At 37.5% G+C, this 24,250-nt stretch overlaps 1 protein-coding gene across 1 annotated transcript in view; it reads right to left on the bottom strand.

Moving 5' to 3' along the window:
• Window positions 1-214: 214 nt before the first annotated feature.
• Window positions 215-24,250, bottom strand: part of STAT4 (signal transducer and activator of transcription 4) — a 145,245-nt gene continuing 121,209 nt past the window's right edge. Inside the window, exons 14-23 of the mRNA XM_036744944.1 lie at window positions 17,255-17,338; window positions 14,607-14,705; window positions 8,052-8,187; window positions 5,642-5,694; window positions 5,055-5,149; window positions 4,642-4,778; window positions 4,060-4,251; window positions 2,835-2,901; window positions 2,086-2,194; window positions 215-256 (exon numbers count right to left, since the gene is read on the bottom strand). Of these exons, the coding sequence (XP_036600839.1) occupies window positions 230-256; window positions 2,086-2,194; window positions 2,835-2,901; window positions 4,060-4,251; window positions 4,642-4,778; window positions 5,055-5,149; window positions 5,642-5,694; window positions 8,052-8,187; window positions 14,607-14,705; window positions 17,255-17,338 (999 nt within the window). The 3' untranslated portion in view covers window positions 215-229. The remainder of the gene's footprint in view (window positions 257-2,085; window positions 2,195-2,834; window positions 2,902-4,059; window positions 4,252-4,641; window positions 4,779-5,054; window positions 5,150-5,641; window positions 5,695-8,051; window positions 8,188-14,606; window positions 14,706-17,254; window positions 17,339-24,250) is intronic.

Genomic DNA, 24,250 nt, shown 5'->3' on the forward strand with positions numbered 1-24,250 from the left:
CTCATCCGATGTTTGTTTTTTCAAAATTTCCAGTGTGGTGCTCCCAAGTTGGGGGCCATGTTGATGAGGGGAGCTCTGTACCTCAGCCACTTCCAGGAAACCTTTATTTATGGAACTATAAAATTGCTACTTAGTTCCTATTGAAAAATATATGTAGATGCATTTTTAGAAAATAGTACTTTAAAAACAATTTCCTTTTTTTTTTTTTTAGGCACTGAAGAGTATCTCATCAGTCAGCAGAACATGGAGAGCTCATCTGGAAATGAAAAATGAAAATTGTTAATTTTGAGGAAGTCAGTTCACAGAGAAATCATGATTTTAAACCATTTCATGAAGTTGATAAATAAAGCCCTATAAATTTTTCTAGAAAATTTACAAAAGTAATGGGGGCCTTTAGTCTTAACAAAATGGTTATAGTAATTTTGAATACATGCCACCCTTATAAAGAGCATGCTAATCAGTTGTTACTTTTCTCCATTGAGGGCAGAATAAGAAAAAATAGGTGTAAATTTCAGCAGACAAAAGTATGGTGACCAATAACTTCTATAGGATTGACACAGGGCCTCAGTGGAGACAAATCCTGGGTTCCTCAAACTTAAACATTGATGGATTCTTAACAACACATTCTGGACTCTATTTGCTGAGACCACGTCCATGGTAGAGAACATTTTGCTTATGTGAAGTTTCAGTCCTGTGAAATTTCCAGACAAAATTTAAAAGGTTTATGTGGGAAATAAAAAGTGGTTTTTTTCCATATTAAATATGGTTTGTTTGGGGGTTTTTTTTTTGCATTCTCTGTGCAAGCTAATGATTAAAATGATTTTTTTTAAAGAAGAGGAACTTATGCTTGCAAGAAAAATTAACACTGGATTAAGATTTTAAAGAATTATAGGATCATAAATTTAGAGCTGGGAGGGACCCAGAAAATGGATCTTAGTCCAATCACCTCGTTTTGCACATGAGGAAACTGAGGCCCAACAGTGTGGGCTGTCCCATCCAGGAAATATTCCCAGATAAACTCTATCGTCTGGTTTAGGTATAGGTCTACCTGAGAGCAGAGACAAAACCTATGGCTGTGACCTATGCTGAAGTAACAAATATTGCAAATTTCTAATTTCAGCTGCTAGGAAATATCTTGTCTAAAAGAGATATGTCCTGATGAAGTATGTTAGAATTTGGTGATTTTAGGAGAATTGGGATAATGAGAGAAAATAGCAAGTGAAGACTTGTCAATATTAGACTAGGGACTGTTTCATTTTTTTGGTATCCATATCTCTATCATGTAGCATGATGTCTGACACAGAATAAGTATTTCATAAATGCTGTTGATTGATTAATTTATTAGTTTGGTGTTCAGAAAATGTTGTTCAGGCTCCTAGCTGCTGTTTATACAGCTGCAGCGTTGGCAGCTGTGTAAACCTAGGTCCTAGGTTCTAGGACCTAGAACACAATCACCAGTGCAGGAAAAAATCCAACCCTACCCCCAGAATTCCTGCTGATTAAATTTCTAAAAGGAAACTCAGTCTTGATTTAGAGATATTTGGCTCATACTGCATGAGTACTTTGTTGGCTTGGATGGGGCAGCCATCATGTTGGAATGTAGGAATGAACATATCGCCCTCTGGTGGCCTTCAAGATAAGGACTTCAAATCAGCAAAATGAAATGAAATAGAGGTTTCTGCTTTTGATGCTGAAACTGATTTTGAATTAGTCCTATTCAGCAGTATTCTGGAAAATGCTTAACAACTGTCAATCCATAGAAAGTGTATGCACAAACACTTTTAAGGTTAATCTACATTTATTAATATTTTATCCATCACTTTCTTAAATATAGTAAATCAACAAAATAATAAAGCCCTGATTTGTAACATTTGCAGATTTCCAATATGTAAATGCTCACATTTAAAATTCAGCAATTGACTGTAGTAGGAGGTGGCTTCAGTATACCCCCAGTTCATATCTCATATGAATTTGTTCAAAGGTTTAGACTTTCAAATTGCCCGGGAAAAATTTCAACCCCCTTCATCTACACATTCCACTGCATTTGAAATGGAATTGATCAGAAGTGAGAAATTGACAACATACAGCAGTTTCAATGACTGTGGGGCTCAGGTGTTCTCTCAGCACTGCATATACACTTGGAGACATGGGAAGAAGGTCTGATGGAGAGTGCGGCTCAGTACAATCATTTCGGCTTAGAGAAAAAAAATGAGAAAAATTGGAAATTAAATGGTCACTGGAATTTCCTGGGTCCTGAACCTGATTCTCAAGGGTTATCTGGTAGGTTCTGTTTATGTTTAGCACTATGATGCCCCGTGTATCACTTGGCATTAGGTAGGTTTTGTTATTCATTGATATAGGGAACTCCCAGGTGAGGAAATTCCTGTTTCCAATACTCAAGTGACTCTTTTACAACAACTATGTTTGAGAGGCTTGAACCCAAATCTTCCTGGCCTCAAGGGTGGCTTTCTACCCAGCATGCCAAGCTGCCTCTAGACTTACATTAGAGCATGCAACTTAAATGTCAGTTCATGATATATGGCATGGTGACTTTGTGCCCCTAATTATGACGTAGAATTGTCCTCTTCAAGAATGAAGGACCATCACCCCCAACACCAATGATGTAGAAAATATTCTAAAAGATTCCAAGGAATGAAGCCTTGGCCTGACACCCTATACCCCAAGCCTTAGCTTTAGGCATTGCACTACAAGGAGACAGTAGTATGTATAAAATTACAGATATTGTGGTTCCAGCCTCAGGTGTTTCCAAGGGAAAACATTTATTTTTAGGAAATCCAATGACAAATATTTCACACATGATTCAGATGACTCACATTGTTGAGATAGGGATAAATACAGAGGGAACGTAACCCTTGTCATCTCTCTCAGTGGGTCTTGAAACTGGGGACAAAATTAGAAAAAGTGTTAGAAAAAAAACCACGGAAATAAATTTAACGTTTTAGATCTTTACAATTTAAAAGAAGCCCTATGGCTAGACAGGTGCAGCAGAACAAACAGTGAATTTCTAGTGCTAAGCCTTAGACATAACTTGAACAGTCAACTAATAGTAAATAATTTTGTCTTTCAGAGTAGTTTCGAATCACAACTACCAAAATAAAACACATTACTCAAAAACCCTGGGTTTTTTCCCTTACATATAAGCATGCCCTGGTACTTCTCTTTATATTTTCAAAATTTTTATAATAATTACTTTGTCACCCTGAAAACTCCTGTGAGATAGACCCACATAACCCCAAGTTTACATAGGAGGAAACCGAGTCACAGGCATGTTATAGATCAGCAATTTTCAAAGTGTGGTCTGGACCCCTGGGACTCCTCATGACCCTTTCACAGGGTCCATGAGGTCAAAATTATTTTCATAATAATACTAAGACATTTTAATTTCTAACATGGTAAATATTGAGATACATATGTACATATATAGTGTGTATTATGTGTGTATATATTCTATATATTTCATATATGCAAAAGCTCTCTGGAGTCTTTTATAATTTTTAATAATATAAAGAGGTTCTGAGACCAAAAACGCTGGGAACTGTTGATCCAGAGAATTCTCAAACCCCATAGGTAGGTTTGGCTATAGTTCAAGCATTTTTAGTTGCTATTTCTTTGTTCAGATTACCAGTGTAGCAACTCCCTCATAACAAGAGCTGCTGATGCTGACTTTGACTCATCTTTACAATCCAGTTGTTCACATTGCTTTGGACTATGTAAAAAAAGAGTTTGTACAATTCAAATGATCCATTTCCTCCTTATCTGTAAAATGAAGAGGTGGACTAGATTATCTTAAAGGTTCCTTCTAGCTGTAACAGACTATGAAATACCTATGGAGGAGGCCATGGGATTATTTTCAATTTTAAATATTTAGGTGACTACTTATTTTTGTAATGATGATTAAATAGAAAATATAAACCAAAAAGACTCCATTTCCCCTTTGGTCTTAAAAAGCTTGAAGCAAACATGAAAGATGTTTCTATTCCTTTCCACTAACATGAGTTATCTTTCAAATTCTGCAAGAAAAAGTAAATAGAAGCTAACCTTCATTTGGCTGAGAGCTGTAGTGTTTACCAAATGCTTTATCTTTGGGAATGTCAGGATATAAAAACTTCAGTGGATTTTCAGGGACATTTTCAGCCATAATAACTTTGTAGTCTCGAAGAATGTCAGCAAATGGCAAAGCTGCTAAGCGGCCTTTATTGTAGGGCTCTACAGAATGGAATCTAACTTCTCCTGGAAGGAAAAAAAAAAGCAGGTGAATAGTCAATCAAGACACCATCTGTATGCACACATTGTTTTTGATTATTGCTTTCTGGCCATATTATCTGTGCATCATGGGGTATAAAGTATTTCCAGACATTCTGTAGACTAGGCATTTTACAGATGGCACCCATATGGAGGGTTTTCACTTGGGCAATTATAAATTCATGTTTTCCCATCCAAATGCAGAATAGTTGTTAGGTGATACACAAACTCACTGTAGACATTAAAAAAATACCCCCCCAACAAAAACACATCTGTACAACCACCAGTCTTAAATCCCCAAATATTAACAACAGAGTCTCAAGAAGATGCTATTTTAGTGACACAGTAGGAGGTAAAATCAGAAGACATGTGACATACCATTTTCTGATTGGTCCACCCAAGTAAAGGTAATACCTCCAAGGTTGCTTTCACTGAATCTTAATAAAAATGTTCCTGGCATCTTATCCTTCAGCAAGACCCGCTCCTTCTCCTTGCTTACAAAGCCCATTACATACCTGAAAGAACAGTTCATGGGTTTACCTGATGAAAAACCATGACATCTACCTAGGTACATCTTCTGTTACATCCCTGAAGCCAAAGTATTCAATGTGTTTTTGAACACATTCTGTTGAGTTCACAGCTAAAATTCTCTTAATCATTAATATCAATAGGCTTTGATGTAAATAATTTAAGAACTTGAGAATGTTTTTTCAATTAGACATGTGTCACAGAACAAATACAATATGCAGAAAAATGACATATTCATAGAGAGATTATAGCATATAATTTACCCATCAATCCAAAGAGGGAGAATGTGCTTTTTAATTAAATCCAGGATTGCTTCAAGCCATACCCAAAAGGTAAATGCCTTGCCAGGTAAGTGCTCCTATTTTCATAAAATACAAATAAGGGATAAGATGATCACTTGGTAAGTAGCATTAGTAAAATATAACTCATCGTATTTTATTTCATGATAAATAGTTCATATTTTATTTTCCTTTAAGTTGGAGAAACTTTTAGAGTTTCTCTTTGAAATATGTTTATCCAGGAAATCCTTAAAACTTTGTGTCATGGCATGTGGGCTGTAATGATGATGATAAAATGCTTTCCGTACAACATCCTGAAGGTGAGTAATTCAGATGTAATTACCTCTGTTTACAAACGAAGTATCTGGGGCCCAGTGAGACTAATTGATTTGTCCAGGGCCATAAGACTAGTAAATTGTTGGAGTCATATCCAGAACAGGAGCTTCTGACTCAGCTGAACTTCTCTCCCCTTCCCTCCCCTGTTCTGATCTCCACCCCCCACCTCCACCCCTCATCCGTTTGCTGTGCAGTCCTGAAATAAAGTATAACTTTTCTTTTTCTCCTGACCATACCTTGCAGAACTTGGCCCAAGAGAGCTGACCATCATTGTAGCTAGCTTGTTGCACTGAAATTAAAGAAGAGAAAATAATCCAATTTTTCTTGTTCATGAAATGTTTCTGATTTTTTTCTCTAAACCTCTCTTCACTTAATTTCAACAAACCTACAGACACAGTTGGGAACCTATTGTGAACTTAACTTGTACTTTATGCTAGACAAAGAAGTATGACAGATTTTCAGCCCTCAAGGAGTTCACTATTTAGTTGGGGGGGGGGGAACGAGGACCAAGAATAATGCATTGGAAAAAGAGAACATGAAATAGGGTACAATCATATACTAAATTATGTGGGAGAGATTATACGTGCCCTTAGGATTCAGAGAAAGTGAAGGTCATTGTGGGTCACAGTGGTCAATGTAGTTCAATCAACAAACATCTATCAAGTACCTTCTAAATTTAAGTCACTGCTAAATGCTGGAATGCAAAGACAAAATTGGAAAACAATTACTGCTCAGAAGGAGCTAACACTCTAATGAGTCAAGGAAGGTTTCACGGAGTAGTTGGTTCCTGAATCTGACGCTTAAGGATGGGTAGGATTTATATTGACAGGGTGGAGGGCACTCTGGGTAGGGTAGGGTACTTAGCTTAAGGAAAGGCACAGAAGCAGGAATGACCAAAGCTTGTCTGGAGAACAGTGCCAAGCATAACTTACCTGTAGAGTTCATATCAGAAAATGTGAGTGAAGAGGAAACTGAGGGGATTAGAACAGCAAGTGGTAGTGGGAAATGAGTGAACCACACTGATTCCATCTTGTGACTCAATTACAGAACTATCTCAGTTCCTTTTCTATTCAATTATGGATCTAGTCCAATTTCTGTCTTGTGAGAAAACTTTATTCAATTGTGGGAACTGGGAGAAAACCTTATTGCATTGTTTGAACCTACCCCTGCATGGCTCAGAAAGTGGACCCCCTGTCCCTGATGCTTAGAGGTCCTTAACAAGGGCCTAGGTTATGATGATCAGAAACCTGGTCAGAGCCAAAGATTGATGCAAGGAGTTTTCTCACAATTATAGATCTCAGGCAACTCATATGTGTTATCTGAAAACTGGTCCTGTACTGGTCAATCAATTAGTGTTTTTATGTTCCTTTGAAGATTTCTGAACAAAACCATGACAAGAAGTAAATTGTGTTTCATTTATCTAAGCTTATGTCAACATTTCACTGATCATATGGATGGGGCAAAGTTTGAAATCCTGGACCTGTGAGTTTATCATGATGGGATATTCCTGGTTTGGAAACTCCCTCAAAAACTCCCTATGCCTGCATAGGGGTAGGAGGAGGGCACACTCAGAAACTCATCTATAACTTACATACTTAACAGGAACACCCATATTAATGTAGAGAGTGTCAGAGGTGGAATTTGAATCTTGGTCTTCTTGACTCCAAAACTAGCTTCCTATCTACTATGCTATATTTGTCTTTCTCTCAGGGATTGTTTCATTCTTTGTATAATATCTGGTACATAGTAGGCATTTAATAAATATTTGATTGATTGCTATGACATTTAAGAACTTCATTAATTTGGGGTTTCTTTGGTGGGATAATGATTTTAAAAGCATATATGCATATGTATATATATGCATACACACACATACACACATATATGTACATATGTAGGTATATATATACATATATATGTGTATATATATGTATATATACAAAATTTAGAAATAAGTTCCCACAAACTCTTTTCCCTTTAAATGAACCCCCATTCTTTTGTAGGTATGTGATAACCCAGCATTCTGGATAAATAATAACAAAAACAAGAGAAGCAACAGTGCCTCAAATTTACAAAGAGCTTTCCCACTACAACACCATAAACAAGGTTAAATTAAAAGTTAAGAAAAATGGAAAAATGGAAAACTACTATTTGGTGAAAAGATGCCATCTTGCGACTTTCAATACTCTTGATTCAAATAGATTGGATTCCCATGTTTGGCTTCACTTCTTCATGTCAACTGCTCTTGCAGTCTACATTCAGATCTAACACTAAAGGTAGTCTAGGAGGCTTACCTGGGGTTCTTACCTTTCTCTACAGAGTCATAAACATGAAACTAATTATAAAAACTGGTAATGTTTTGTAGCCAACTTGTAAAGTTGATCAAACTCACAACTAAACTTTAACATTTCTGAGGAAAGGGTATTCTTCATACATTGAGTCAGCTGGCTGGTAGGGTTTTTTTTTTTTTAAATACAAATACATTTTCTGCAGCTAATGCTGCCATCTTAGTGTAAACTATATTACTTGCTTCCTCTTAGACCTCATTGGGAATAGCACAAGTAGGAGAATCCTAGAATAGACTGGGTTTTCAACCCACCAAGTATTAAAAACAGATGAGGGCTTTCCATCTTACACAACGCTTACCTGTGAGTTTCTCAGCCAACATATTGAGTTGGTCTGAGTTAAGACCTCGTCCAACATATGATGAAAATTGCCAGCTCAGAACTTCTAACAACTGACTCAAAGCAGCCGTTGGAGGATTATTAAAGAAAACCAAGTTCTGGAAGAGAGTTTTAATTGTAACACTGTTAACTAGGCCCAAAATATTTCAGTTTCCAAGCTGTAAAAGGCGAGTTACATATGATAAAAGCACTTCCTAACAAGCCTATCAAAATGTATGACTTCAGATTCAGACACCTTCAGGCATCCTGATAGCAATGTAGTAATGGAGGTTACAGTTTCACCTCCCCTTTATTTTTATCTGTTTATCTGACTGTCTGTGGTGTGCTTCCCACTCTCTTCTTTCTTTTTTAAAATTTAAAAAAAATTATTTTTAATTTACGGAATTAAATGAACATTTCCATAACCGTATAAAAAAGATGATTGTACATGAAACTGCAAATCTATTATGTACACCTTGCTGTTCCTTTTAAATATATAATAAAGTTATCATGCAAATTTCTTTTTTTCTTTCCCCCCATTGATACCATTAGTCACAAATAGGTATATATATATATATATATATATATATATATATATATATATATATACACACACACATATATATATACATACATATATATGTAAGATCATTCTATTCATTGTTCTCACAGTTCTTTCTCTGGATGCCGATAGCATCTTTCTTCATAAGTCTTTTATAGTTAATTTGGGTATTTATGATAGTCAAAATAACTTATTTGCTCAAAGTCATTCTCACAACAATATTGCTGTCGCTGTATGCAATGTTCTCTTGCTTCTGCTCATTTCACTCTTCATTATTTCGTGCAAGTCTTTCCTTGTTTTTCTAAGATCATTGAGCTCATCCTTTCTTATAGCACAATAGTATTCCATCACAACCATATACCACAACTTCTTCAGCCATTTCCTCTTTCCTCATCTACAAAATCTTGGTGCAAACCCAGCTACCTTTAGGAAAGTGCTTTGACTCCACAGTTTTATCATTCAGCATCTAAATGTTTGTGTCATCACAGGGTTTTTTGACTATTAATCAATTTATTCAAGCAGCTAGTTAACTTTGTCTGGCAAAGTGGTGATCTCAATCAAACCACTGTAATGACCAGTTGTGTGCCCGAATTACACCATATTGACACACCTCTGGTTTGTGATGGCTTAGACTGTGTCTCATCTTCACTAGTGAAAAAGCAAAAGATATGATGACATCTAGAGTACCAGGTTCCAAGGCTAAGGGAGGAAGCACTCAAATAGAAATATATCCCTGCTGACTGAATGCTGACTTAGAAAAGCACAAATTAACATTATCTATGTTTCATGGTATTTTTAAAACTCATTTTGTTAAACATTTCTCACCTAGCTTTTAATATGGTTTAGGCCTCACCTGCTGTGTTTGACACTTCAGAGTAAGTGTGTCAAAGTCATGGCCTTTTTATGCTATAGATAAAAGTTGTTTTACGTGAGGAGCAATGTAGATGGGGATACCTTTAAAGCTAACTAGAGAACTTTGAATGATAATTAAATTTCACCAAGCATTTTAGTTCAGCATTTAGCATTTAAGCCTACAATGTTCAAGGTAAGTGTTAGGTGCTGGGGCTAAAAAGACAAAAACAAAACAATCTTTGCCCTCAAGGGGCTTACATTTTATGGGGGGGACCACATGCACATTAATAAGTAAATATCAAAAATGTATAAAATAACTATTTTAGAAATAGGTTATAAAATAGACATTTTTACTTAATTTATATTTATTTAATATTTATATGTATTTGTATTTACATTTATTTGATATTTGCTTATTTGTGTACAGGTGTTTCTATCACCAAAGCTTCTTGAGGAAGAGAGTGGTGTTTTAGGAAAAGAAATACAACACTAGTCAAACAAACAGACTTAAGACAGTTGAAGAGCAGGAAGGAAGGTGTGAAAGATATGACTAAGGAGAGAAAAAAAAGGCAGGGGAAGTACTAAGAAAATCCAGACCAATAACTGTCATAGCACAGTTTGGTGAATTCTACCTGGGTTGAATGCTAGAAAGGGCACTCATATGCAAGATTTCTACATGTGGGAACAAAGAAGGTTATAGCAATAAGCTCAGCGGCAGCAGTTTTGGCTTAAACTGGAAAGTTTTATCTGTATAACCACCAAGAGAAAAAAATATCCATTGTTTCATCCTCTTGGCTTATGGTGCAGGATGAGCAGCATTGAACACAGGGAGTAGCCTATTTTGGGGGTGGGGTGGGGCAGGGGTATCTTCAATCTTTTATCTTAACAGTGCTGAAAATGGCCTACGATATCTCCCTGCTCCTAAAGAATCTCTTTAATGCAACTGCCAGACCCAGGGAGTTCTTCCTGGGGTTGGGAGCATGTTTAAGCTACAGGTTTATAATTATAGGCTTCATTCTATTAGCCCTTTTTCTTGACTCATGCATCTCAGCTTAGCTCTATTTTCCAGTTCTACCATTCTCAGACCCAAATTCCTTTCTTTAGCCATTATTCTTTGATGTATGTTATCCCTATATGTGGCCCCGCCCCTTGGACCACTCCCTCCCTGGGACTGCAGAGGCTGGAGGGTAGATGTTAGAGAGCTCCTCCTAGATCCTCTGTTTAAGGAGGGAACCCTGGGGCACACACCTCATGATTTCCCAACTGGCTATAGGACTTCATGCTTTTCTGGGTATTCTCTTTCTCTTTCCTCCTCCCAACACCCCCTCTACCTTGTATTGGCTCCCCTCATTAGATTGTTAGCTGCGTGAGGGCAGGCACTGTCTTTTGCTTTTTTTTTTTTTTTTTTTTTTTGTATTCCCAAGTGCTTAGCACAGTCTCTGGCCCATAGTAGGCACTTTAAAAGTATTTGCTCATTGACTGACTGATTCCTCCATTAGAACAAAAACTTCTTGAGGGGGAAACTTTAATTTTTGTATTGGTATCCCTGGGGCCCAGCATAGTTTCTGGTACACTCTAAGCATTTAATAAAGAGTTTTTCATTCATTTTCAGTTTCCAACTATTATTAAATTACTAATCTATCTCTAATTCCTGTACAGATAAGAAAAGAGAGCAGGAAAATATAAAAATGATTCCGCTCAAAATTTTATCTTCAGTGACTAGACACAGTTAAGAAGGAGGGACACAGCAAATGGCATCTTCCCCAAAATTAGCTGCTGATGAGTAAAATAGTCCTTGCCTTTGCAAAAGATTTCTCAGCTAGACAAACTATCTAATGTTAGCAAAAACAAAAACAAACCCCTCCCCCCCCAAAAAAAAAAACAAAAAAGCACACCTGATGCGTCAGTAGTCAGGAGGCAGAAAAAAATGTGCCACTAAAGGACGGACATGTTACCCCTCCCTTCCTCTTCGAAGGAAGTTATCAGCAATCCCTTAGAAATCCTTGAATAACCACCAGATGGCAGCAAAACTCAGGCAGTATGAACCTAGGTTAACTGTATCACGGTCATCTCTTGATTATCTGTGCTCATAGGGCCCCCTGCCTTCAGTGGCTAATCGAGAACGGTAAATGATCCTCACAGCTGCTTATGAAACTCAGCAGGTTTCCTGTGGCTGGGTGAGCAGGGGGAATGAGGCTAGGGATGAACCTTAGGGTGGAGGAACAACCTATAAGTACAAAGAAATTGTCCCTTGTGGAACTTATCTTCAGGCCATTCCTTGGCTAGTGCCAGAAACATAGAACAAAATGGTCTGCTCCTTCCAGGAGTAAAGTTCAGTTCTTATGAAAACAGACTTGGAGCATAGGTGTCATCTAGCAAGATCCAGAGAAATTAAATGACTTGTCTAAGGAATAAGTGGAAGAGTTAGGATTTGAACACAGGTTCTCTGACTCCAAATGACTGTATCACACAGAAATACTCAAGGCACAAGACAAATGTAAGAAGTAGGTAACTATGAACACTATTTAGAAGTAGCAGGTACAATCCTTTCAGAAGTAGCTAGGTGGCACAGTGGATACAGTATCCAGCCTGGAGTGAGGAAGACTCATCTTCCTGAGTTCAAATTTGGCTTCAGACACTTACAAGCTGTGTGACCCTGGGCTAAGTCATTTAACCCTGTTTGCCTCAGTTCCCCAATTATACAATGAACTGGAGAAGGAAATGGCAAACCACTATCTTTGCCAAGAAAATCCCAAAAAGGTGGTCATGAAGTTGGACATGACTGAAATGACTAAACAACTAAAACAAAAACAGTCCTTTCACTACAAATTACTGGAAATACAGGGTGTTCCTAAAATCTGGACACATAGGCAAAAATGTGTATTTTCAAGAAATGAAATGAATGAAATTTTCAAAAACATTTTATTTAATTGAAATATTAACAGATAACATCTTCAATATGATTTCCATCATTTGTGATGCAAAGGTTGTTTTGCAAGATTCACGTCAACTTGGTGCAATAACTCCATATTGCTGTCAGTTCTTGCACATTGATTCTTTATGCATTCAATCAAGAGTGTTGCATCTGTGATTTTCATTGAGCACATCATCTCCTTTAGTATATCCCAGAAAAAGAAGTCAAGGGGGCTGAGGTCTGTTTAATATTCCAAATATTTCAAAATCCACATTTTTTCCTATGTGTCCAGACTTTAGGGACACCCTGTATTTGGGAGTCCTGAGAAATCAGGCTATAAATATGTAACTCTTCATAAAAATTTAACTACAGAAAATGTATGGGATAAAAATATATACATAAATATATACACACATATGCACACACCCATATATACATATACACATATATGCGTATGTATGTATGTATATATGTGGAAACCCATTAGAAGTGCCTAAATTGAAAGCATTTCTTTGTACGTACATGTGCTGCTCATCTTTCTTGACCTCTCTGCAGCCTTTGACCCTGTCCATCACCCTCTTCTTCATCCTCTCTTCTCTCTAGGTGTTCATGACACTGCTCTTTCCTGGTTTTCCTTCTATCTGTCTGACCACTCCTTCTTTGTCTCTTTTGTTGGATTGTCATCCACTAAGAGTGAGTGTCCCCCAATACTCTGTGCTAGGCTCTCCTCTTTTCTCCCTCTATATGATGTCACTTGGAAATCTCATCAACTCCCATGATTTCCATGATCATCTCTATGTAGATGACTCTCAGATTTATTTATCCAATTCTAATGTCTCTTATTCTAGTTTTGCCTTTTAGCAACTCTGAATGCTTTTAGCAATCTCTAGCTGCTTTTTAGAAATCTTGAATTGGATGTCCCATAAACATCTTAAACTTAATCTGTCCAGTATTGAATTCATTATCCCTTCAAAACCTCTTTTCTTCCTAATTTCCTAGTGAAAAAGGATACCACTATTGTCTCAGTCATCTAGGCTCAAATTCTAGGTGATTTCCTTGACTATTTTCACTTCCAATTGGGTGTCTTGTCATTTCAACTTTCGTAACATCTCTTGCATATATCTCCTTCTCTCCTCTGACACGGCAACCATCCTAGTATAGGCCTTTATCAACACTCAACTATAGTAATGGCCTAGGTCTCTTTGCCTCAAGTCTTTCTCCACTCCAGTCCATCCTCCATTTATCTGTCAGATTGATCTTTCTAAAGTGAAGGTCTGACCATGTCATCCTCCTACTTAATAAACTCTAGGTACTCCTTATCAGCTGCAGGTTCAAATAGAAAATCCTCTGTTTTCCATTCAAAGCCCTTTATAACTTGACCCGTTCCTACCTTTCCAATTTCTTATACCTTATACCCTGTCCCAGACCTCCCCACCTCATACTCTTCAGCCCATTGACATGGGTTTCCTTATAGCTCTTTGACACAACATTCCATCTCCTGACTTTGAGATTTCTCATTGGCTGCTGCCTATGCCTGCAACTCTCTGCTTCCTCATCTTCAACTCTTGGCTTCCCTTCAAGTCTTAGCTAAGATAACACCTCCAGGGAGGGAGATCCCTGCCAAGGCAGCCCATCCCACTTTTGGATAATTCCAATTATCAGGGAATTTTTCCTTATAGTAAGTCTAAATTTACCTTTTTGTTCTCAGTTTTACATTCTGGGGCCAAGCTGAGGATCAAATACCTCTTCCATGTGACATCTCTTCAAATGTTTGAAGACAGCTATCATGTCCTCCTAAAGTTTTCTCTTTTCCAAGCTAACCATCTCCAGTATATATCTTAATCCTCCTAAATCCTAGTTACTCTCATTGAGATGCCATATATATGCATATATATATATATATGTGTGTGTGTGTGTGTGCATGTGTGTGTATATTTATGTATATACATACATACAAACATACACAAATGTCTTATTTGTACATAGCTGCTTACATACTATCTTCCTAATTATACTGTGAGCTCCTTGAGAGTAGAGACTGGGTTTGTTTTTTTGTTTGTTTGTTTCTTTGTATTTTGGCTCTTTACACAATGCCTGACATACAGTAGGTACTTAATAAATACTAGTTGACTGACTGACTGCCAGGACAAAAGGAAATACATTGTAATTACAGAGAAATAAAAGAATACAAATATGTAGCATCTTCCTACCTGGGAATCATTGGTTGATAAGTTGTACCAAATTATCGAGGCCCAAGCATTAGGTAATTGACTAACATTGGAAATCATGACAACAGGTAATGAATTTGTCTGTTAAAAAAAGACATGCAAAGATGTTAGGATCTAACATTTATTGATGTTGAAAAAGCTGCTAGTATAATGTCTCTTGAAACACTTTGCCCAGTGAGTCCATAACCTAATATTTATTACCGTTGGAGAAAATAGGAAAAAGCCACTGGAGATCATTCCACTAGGAATTTGGAGACCACTGCTTCAGTCTTGCCTTTACTAGAATTATAGAATCTCAGACTTGAAAGGGACCAAAGAGAACATCTATTCCAACTTATACCTGAACAAGAATCCCCTTTTGATCATATCTAGCAAGAGGTAATCCAGTCTTTGTTTGAAGATATCCAGGGAGGGAGAGCCCTACCAAGGCAGCCCATCCCACTTTTGGATAATTCTAATTATCAGAGAATGTTTCCTTATAGTGAGTCTAAATTTACCTTTCTGTTCTCAGTTTTATATTCTGGGGCCAAGCTGAGTATCAAATAGTTTTTCCATGTGACATCTCTTCAAATGTTTGAAGACAGCTATAACGTCCTCCTAAAGTTTTTCTCTTTTCCAAGCTAACCATCTCCAGTAAATTTAATCTATTTTCATATGGCATGATCTCAAAAACACTTCATTATTCTGGTTCCCATGTTTGGATGTTCTCCAGTTTATCAATGAACTTGTAAAAATGTGCCAGGTATTAAATACAATTATTCCAAGTGTGGTCTGAGTAGAGCAGAGCACCCCAGGATTATTGAATTCCTAGTTCTAGACACTGACTATTGTATGGCAGCCAAAAATTGCATTCATTTTCTTAGCTACCTAATAATAATTAGTGTTTATATAGCATTTTGAGGTTTACAAAGCACTTTACAAATATTATCTCCTTTCGTTCTCATAACAATTTTAGGAAGTAAGTTATTGCCTCATTTCAGATGTGAAAATTTTAGATTTTAGGAAGAAATTGAGGCAGAAAGAGGTTGTGACTTGCCTGGGGTCACATGGGGGTAAGTATGTGAGACTGGATTTGAACTCAAGTCTTCCTCACTGCAGATCCAATCCTCCCTTCATTGCTGATTCATATTGCCCAGGCTTGCAATCTATAAAACCTTCTTTTCAAACAAAGTTCTGTCTAGCAATGCCTTGCCCCTTTTCCTAGTTGTGTCACTACGGTAAGTCACAACCTCCCTCAACCTCAGTAGACTCATCTGTAAAATGGAGATGACAATATTTGTACTGCTTACCTTACAGTGTTATGAGGATAATATATGTGAGTGCATTATAACTGGAAAACATTATATGTGTTAGTTGTTTATGGCTTTATTAAGGGATTTTTCTGTTTTACCAAAAGTTAGACCAATGAATAAATGATTATAACACCTCACAGTAACATTTTAGTATTTGAGGACAAACTCAAAGTAAATCTTAGGAATAAATGTGCATATGATAAATACTGGTAAAAAGAAAACAAATAATAGAATATTCTTGCCAGTTGCAAGGTGTCATCCCCAAGATGAATTTTCCTTTATATGTTCCAAATAGCATAAGATCATGACTAATTTAAGTCCTTCCTTTTCACTCACATGTCAAAAATTTTCTTAATGTTCAATTTTCATTGAATTTAAATGAAGAAAATTATGGAGATATTGGAACAATGAATCATAAATTTTTCTGTCATGACTTTGTTCATTACAGAATTCTTAAATCCCTCTGGATTCTTAGCTATGAAAATGAAGAATGTAGTCCTCTACCACTTTGACATGACCTTGTTTACAGATGTTCATTGCTGTACTCATGGCTGATCTTTTATGACCCAGATAAATCTCAACACAACCTTCGCAAAAGGCTGTTGGTATTACAGCAAAGCCAAGAACAGGAATGCAAGTCTCCATTTACACAGTAATATAAAAAAATGTTTACTTAATACATATAGGTTATTTGGAGGATTTGAACACATGAATGATCTGTGAACTCAGTCGGGGACTCCCACCATCAATGCAATTTAGAAACCTTTCCCTGGCTTAACAATTAAAACATAAGTTGTTGTTTGGGGTTCATAAAGGTTACACGTGGTCATGCAGCTAGTATGTGTCACAGATTGGGTTTGTACCAATAACTTTACCAAGGGATTACTTTGTAGAGCTAGAAAAAGAATGATGAAATTAATCTGGAGGAATAAAAAGTTAAAAATTTCAATGGAAATGATGAAAAAAGTGGGAAGGAAGGGGGTCAAGCAGTACTCAAACTATATTCAGATCTCAAAACTATAATACAAAGCAGTAATCATCTAAATGATTTGGTATTGATTAAAAAAATTAGAAAGGCTGGTTGGTGGAACAGATTGGGTACAAAGCATATAGGAGACTGAATTTAAGGAAGACCCTAAATATCTAGAAAGGGTTGCATTTTTTTAAAAAACAAATTCTAAAACTGTTCCCAAAGATCTATATGACTTTCATCTTTCTGGGCCTCAGTTTCTTCCTCTTAAAATCAAAAGGAGAGACCAAGAATTCTCTAAAATCCCATGAAGCCCCCAAATTTTATGGCTATGTGTTTGTTGGCGAATATTCCTTGCAAATACTCACCTCCAAATCTATGGTCAAGCCATACAGGCAGATCTGCGTTTCAAAGCTTATAGAATGAAGCTCTTCTGTTACCATATGAGGACCCTGAGGAGGAAAAACCATACTTAAGTTTATAAATACATTATGCTTTTGTCTGATAGCATACAAACATACAGCTTGAGTTAAGCACATAAACTAAAAAAGAACTTTCTTTAAATTATTTAGGAAGGTGAAGTTTTTTTGTCTACTTAAAAAGAATGATCATTGATATATTAATATCAAAATCTTAAAAAAACAATAATTTCAGGCTTTTAAAATTTTTGGCCTATTTTCTCACAGGAGACTTTAGCTGGAGATAAATAAAGGTCTTCTTTGGTTGACAAATCTGCTGAAAAATCTAGTTACTATACACATTCCTTTAGAAAATGAGGTTTTGTATAAGCACAGCAGAAAAAGATGTTGGAGTCTCAGTGAATTTGTTATAGCACTAAACCTGAAGATGAGTGAAGACAAGTCTAGCTTGGGGAAACTGTGATGTGAGCTTGGTCCCCTCTCTGCAGCCTACCCCACCATCCTATCAGCATCAGTCCAATCTGAGTGCATTGTCTTTCAGGAGACAAATTCCCAAGAGCTGAAAAGAGGGCAAAATTGTTTTTATTTTATTTTTTAAATTTATTTTTTATTTTTAGTTTACAACACTCAGTTCCACAAGTTTTTGATTTCCAAATTTTCTCCCCCTTGCTCTCCTCCCTCCTCCCCCACCAAGACAGCAAAATTGTTTTAAAATAAAATTATTATGAAAAGCAAAAGAAACTGGGAATCACTTGGCCCAGAAGAAAGAAGGCTAAGAAAGTACACAATACTGAATCTCTGAAAAGAATGATTACAAGATGTTTTCCATGTTGATGAAATAGAGGAAAAGTTTTTTAAAAATGAATTTATCCTCAAAAAGGGATTTTGATATAAGAAGGAATTCCTTTATTAGTTCTGTTATTTTGGGTAAGTCTCAATTCCTATGGGCCTAATTCCTATGATCTCATAATGACAATGATGATATGCCTATAATATATGACGTATCTTCATAATAGGCAGTTAGGTGGTGCAGTGGATAGAGTGCCATCCCTGGAGTCAGGAGGACTCAGCTTCCTGAGTCCAAATCTAGCCTCAGATACTTGCTAGCTGTGTGACGCTGGGCAAGTCGCTTAGCTCTGTTTACCTCAGTTTTCTCATCTGTAAAATGAGCTGGAGAAGGAAATGGCAAACCATGCCGGCATCTCTGCTAAGAAAACCCAAAATGGGACCATAAAGAGTCTGACATGACTGAAATGACTGAACAACATCTTCGTGATACAGAGGATAGGGAACATAGTAATCTTTGATGTCTATGGATACAATAAGATAGGCTATCAGAGCACCTTTGACATAATAAAAGAATGTGTTATTGACATCGTTATGCTACAATAAGGGAAAACTTGTTAGTACAGCTCATGTTCCATCTTCTACTTTTAAAAAACACCATGTTCAACCCACAGGGAAACCTGACTGTGGAGGAAACCTTTAGGCTAGCTAGAAAGTGAGAGCTGGAGCTATGTTTAAGGACACTGGGCTATGAAAGAAACATCTGGGTCTTTTGCTAAACGAAAATCGGTCAAGTCATCCATGTACCACTCGTATCATCTTTTTTAAAAATTGTTTAATTTTTTTTGTTACATTCTAAGTTCTAAACTGTCTCCCTTCCTCCCTCCCTCCCCACCTTGGCTAATAGCATTTTTGTACCTCATAACTTTCTACCACATAAACAGGATTACCTAACACCTCTGGTTTGTGGGTAAAATTGTTATTCATCAGCAAAGGCCTGCTGACAAAGAGCAAACGGGGGTTACAATTCCGTTCCCCTCCTGAAGCAGTTTTCACATTTCAGTCACTGCACCTTAGCTGGCTCCCTGCCAAGTCAGCACCTCTGAAGGCTGGGAAAATTGATTTTATGGGGTACACACAGCATGATGACCTTTCCACTGATTTTTTCCTCATTGAAGAAGGTCCCCGACTAAAAGCTAGATCCTGATCTCTGGATGCTTGACTGTGCAGCTGATAGGACACTAGAGATTTCTTTCTAAATGGAGGATCCATGAAAAGAAGAGTTAGGAAATTTGGGGCAGTGATCTCCAAGTCAGGATTTATGTCAGTACCCCATTTTCTTTGGTCGAGGCAAAAGAGTGTTACCGAGTTCCAAAAATAAATTATTCAAATAAATTGAAATTGAATTCACTGTAATTTGCAAAGATAATGGTTTTATTTTATTTTATTTTATTATGTGGCTGGAGAATTTGAGCTGACAATTGAATAGGAAGAGATCTGGTTGGCTTTGTTCACATTTGGGAAATGGGTGCTTTAAATGATCCCAAAATGCTCACTGCCCCACAAGTCCATACCCATAGCACCAATATCCTTCTGAACATCCTGTGTGGATTGTCATGCATTTTGAGAGTTTCAAGGGATTGATTCTAAAGACATGTGAAAGAGAGGAAGATACTGAAAAAATCATAGATATTATTACTACCCAAAAAAGCTGATCAGGAAGATATCATAGGATCATAGATGTGTAGCTAGAAAGGGCTTTAAATGGGTCGTATAATGTTGTTTAGTCATTTCATTTGTATTCAACTCTTTGTGACTTCATTTGGTGTTTTCTTGGCAAAGATATTAGAGTGGTTTCCCATTTCTTTCTCCAGCTCATTTTACAGATGAGGAAACTAAGGTAAATAGGGTTAAGTGACTTGCCCAGGGTCACACAGCTAGTAAGTGTCTGAGGCCAGATTTGAACTCAGATGAGTCTTCCTGCCTCCAGGCCTGACGCTCTATCCACTGAGCTACCTCATTGCCCAGGTCATACAATAAATTTTCAGGTAAAGGAACTGAGATTTGGAGGAGTTAAATGTCACACAGATACTGAGTATCAAGGTTCTGAACCCAGGACCTCTGACTCTGAGGTTAGCTAAGAGTCTTCCCATAGCATCTCCCTACTTCTCTTAATCAATGACTAACAATCCATATGCCTATTTTCTTAACCCTACAAAATCTGTATGAGAATGTTCTTCTAATCTCATCACTCCACTGAAACTAGGTTACCAATGACCATTTGATTGCCAAGTTTGACAGTCTTTTTCTTTGTCCTCATTCTCATTGACCTATCTGCTACATTCGATACTATTGATCAGACTCTTCTCATGGATGCTCTTTGCTCTCTGGGTTTTCATGATACTACTCTCTCCTGGTTTACTCCTATCCATTTGTCCTCATTTGATGTCTTTTGCTTGGTCATCATACATATCTCTTTACCTTACTGTGGATGTTTCCCAAGGTTCTGCCCCAAACCCTTTTTTCTTTTTCCTCTACTCACTCACTAACCTCATTAGTTCTCATGGGTTTAACTATCATCTCTATGGAAATGATACAGAGATATAAATAGCCATCTCCAGTCTCTCCCCTAAGCTTCTCTAGGATGTTTCAAACTGGATGTCCTGGAGACCTCTAGAACTCACGTTTAGACACATATGTGTCCAAAACTGTATCTTTCCCTTCCCTCTTCCAAACTTTCCTATTTCCTCCTATTTCTACCATCCTTCTAGACTCAGGTTCATGACCTTGACATCATCTTGGGCTCCTCACTCTCCCTTATCCCACATTTCCAATCAATAGCCAAATCTTGCTCATTATACCTTCATGATATCTCTTGCATCTGGACCCTTCCCTCTGCTCATACAACTATCACCCCACTATATGCCCTCAGGATTTCTTGCTCACATTATTGTAATGTCCTTCTAATTATTCTCCCTGTTTCATGTCTCTCCATAATTCAGGCCTTCCTACACACTGCTACCACAATAACTTTCCATAAGTACAGAGCTGACTGTCTCAAACTCTTACTCAATTGACTCCGCTGGCTTCCTATTGCCAATAGATAAAAATTAACTTCTTGTTACTAGCCTCATTGGACGTTACTCCCCTTCTCTCACTCTGCCATCCAATTAAAGTGGCTTTCTCTCTGTCTCTCACACACAACACTCTATCTTCCATCTTTGTGCCTTTTCACTGGCTGTGCCAAAATGGCCAAAATGTTCTCACTTTTTTTGTTGCTGGTTAGTCATTTTCAGTCCTGTCTGATTCTTTGTGACCCCATTTAGGGTTTTCTTGGCAACGATCCTGCAGTAGTTTGCCATTTCTTTCTCCAGTTTATTTCATAGATGAGGCAATCAGGGTTAAATGACTTGCCCAGGGTAATACAACTAGTCTCTGAGTCTTTGAACTCAGGTCTTCCTGACTCCAGACCTGGCGCCCCATCCACTCTGCCACCTAGCTGCTCCAACAACAACAAATCCAAATGGCTGAAATGTTCTTCCTTCTTGCTTCCAACCCTCTATTCTTTTACAATATAACTCAAACACAAAGCACTTCCTGATACTACCCCCAACTTCTAATGCTCTCCTTTCAATCTACCTAGTATTTGACTATTTTGGATGGATTTATACTTATTCACGTTCTATTTATATGCTTATATTTCCTGCCAGAATGTAAACTCTTTGCAAGTAGGGATTGTTAACATTATTTATACTTGGCTCCCCTGTGCCTAACACAGCACCTGGCACACAGTAAGTATTTAATAAATGTTTGTTGATTGATTATCTAGGGTATTCTTGATGAATATGTAAAAAGACAGTAAATGAGCTTGTGCAAATAATCCTCTATGGCCAACCACGTCTGTATAGTTACACAGTAGACTGAAAGGTACAGAGTGTGCAAGGTTCTACTATTTGCTGTCTAAAAAAACATTTGATTTGATAGAGCAAAATGCAGCCTTAAGGCTCTTCTCCAACAAAGCGTGTCTTATGAAGATACTAAGATCACATAAGATTATGCTAAAGAGGCGACCATGGAGATAATTTTGTTTTACAATTATCTGATCACTAAAGTCATGTAGGGGTATACAGTAGGGGACTACACGCTACTGAAAGGTGATTGCCATTTGGTGCAATGGAAAGAATGCCAGATTTGGAGTCAGAGGACCTGGGCTTGAATCTCATTTCAGCTACTTGCTACCTATGTGATCTTGGACAAGTTATCTAACCTCTTTGAGTTTCTTAAACTTTAACATAAAATAAAATAAATAGATAACTCCTAAAGTCCCTTTCAGTTTTTAATCTATGGTCTCATGATCCTATGACCCTTTGTTATGGAGGATGTTTGGCAAAGAGACTATGCAGAAGAGGAATTCCTCATAGATGAGGAGGTCATCCAGATGGTGAAGGACATTGTGTTAACCTCATTAAGCCTTCTAACATTGCTGAGCCTCCTAAATGAGACCTAAAATCACTCAAAAGAGTTTGGCCTAAATTTGTCACATAGGAAAAACCAAGTGGATGAAGAATGTCTATTGTACAAATTCTGATACGCAGTTGAATGGCTAGTCCATAGAACTGGTCCATCAGTGTCTATATCTTGGACAAACTCTACAGATAAATAATGAACTGTGGCCGGAATTAAATGGGAGAAAAGCAGGCTACACTATGTTTGGGAAATTCCATAGCACTTTCAGTAATGCCATGCTTTTCTCTGAAACAAAATCCCATTTTTCATCACCAATGTTCTTCAGGTGATGTTTTATGGCTGTGAATCATGAAATATCACCATTTCTGAGGAACCAAAATTGTGGGTCACCCAAAGGTCATTGGCAAGAAACATTTTTTTGGACCAGACCTATGATTTTGTGGCTGTAGGGAACTTATGATGAGGAACACCCTTCTACCTTCTCAGATCCAGATTAGTACTTGTACTGCAATTTATAGTCTTTGAGACTTACCTAGGGCACTGAAAGGGGAAGTGACTTTTTCAATGTCACATGGTGAGTATACTTCAGAAGCAAGGCTTAAGGAAGGGAATAAGTCTTTATTAAATGTTTACAATGTCCCAGACACTGTGCTAAGTGCTTTACAACTAATATCCTATTTGATCTTCACAACAATCTAGGGAGGTGGGTTATTATCCCTATTTTGCAGTTGGGGAAACTGAGGCAAACAGAGATCAAGTGACTTGCCCAAGGTCACATAGCTAGTAAGTCTGAGGTCAGATTTGAACTCAGCTGTTCCCGACTTCGGGTCTACTACTCTGTCCCCTGTACTGTGACTCATTGGGTAGATTCATAGACAAGAATCACTTAGAATGAAAAGTCATGGAGGGATGTTTATCTGAATTTGTGGAGTGCATATTCCCATTGGAATCATGGGACCAACAGAGTAATAAGACCGGTACTCATATACACATAAATACTTTTGAAGATTATAGAATCTTAGCATGGAAGGGACCTTCAGGGAGATACAGCCTAATATAGGAGTCTCCTAGTTAGTGTAGGAATTCTTTCTTATAAGATCTCAAAATCAAACATGCAGTAGAGCATCACAGTTCCAAAAAGGTTGGAAATGGCTTCCTTAGGGAGGATGCTGGCAGGGGAGTTGATGAGAGGAATTACTTCATTAACTTGATAAGCTTATATGTTGGTGAGCCTTTGGGATTTTGGTTGTTTTTCCCTGTACCTTTTGACAGCCTCCCCTGAGGATTAACTATGTTTCCTGGGCATTAGGAATGATTTTCTTTGCTTAATTGTCATTGGTCAGAGCCACTCTTTTGTGCTATGAAAGGGTATCCTTCAGTAAAAACATTTCCCTTTTCACCCTTTTTTGCTTTTGTCCTTTTCTAAGGACAGCCCAGGGATTGACAGAGATAATGGACCAGAGATAGTGGACTTTGTCAATCAGGGGTGAGAGCCTGGCTACCTTGGGGAACCAGGATTGTATGCTCTCTGACCCAAGTGGCCTGCCAGGGGATTTCCTGGATCTCGAAGTCCTGGATCCAACCTTGGAGAGCATGTGGCAAACTTTTCAACCTGGGAAGCAGCAGCTATGGAGAATAAAACCACATGATCAGAGTATCGAGAATACCTAAACACTAGTTTTCTGGAGGACT

This window comes from Trichosurus vulpecula, chromosome 2 (genome assembly GCF_011100635.1).
Source record: "Trichosurus vulpecula isolate mTriVul1 chromosome 2, mTriVul1.pri, whole genome shotgun sequence".
Classification (NCBI taxonomy): domain Eukaryota; kingdom Metazoa; phylum Chordata; class Mammalia; order Diprotodontia; family Phalangeridae; genus Trichosurus; species Trichosurus vulpecula.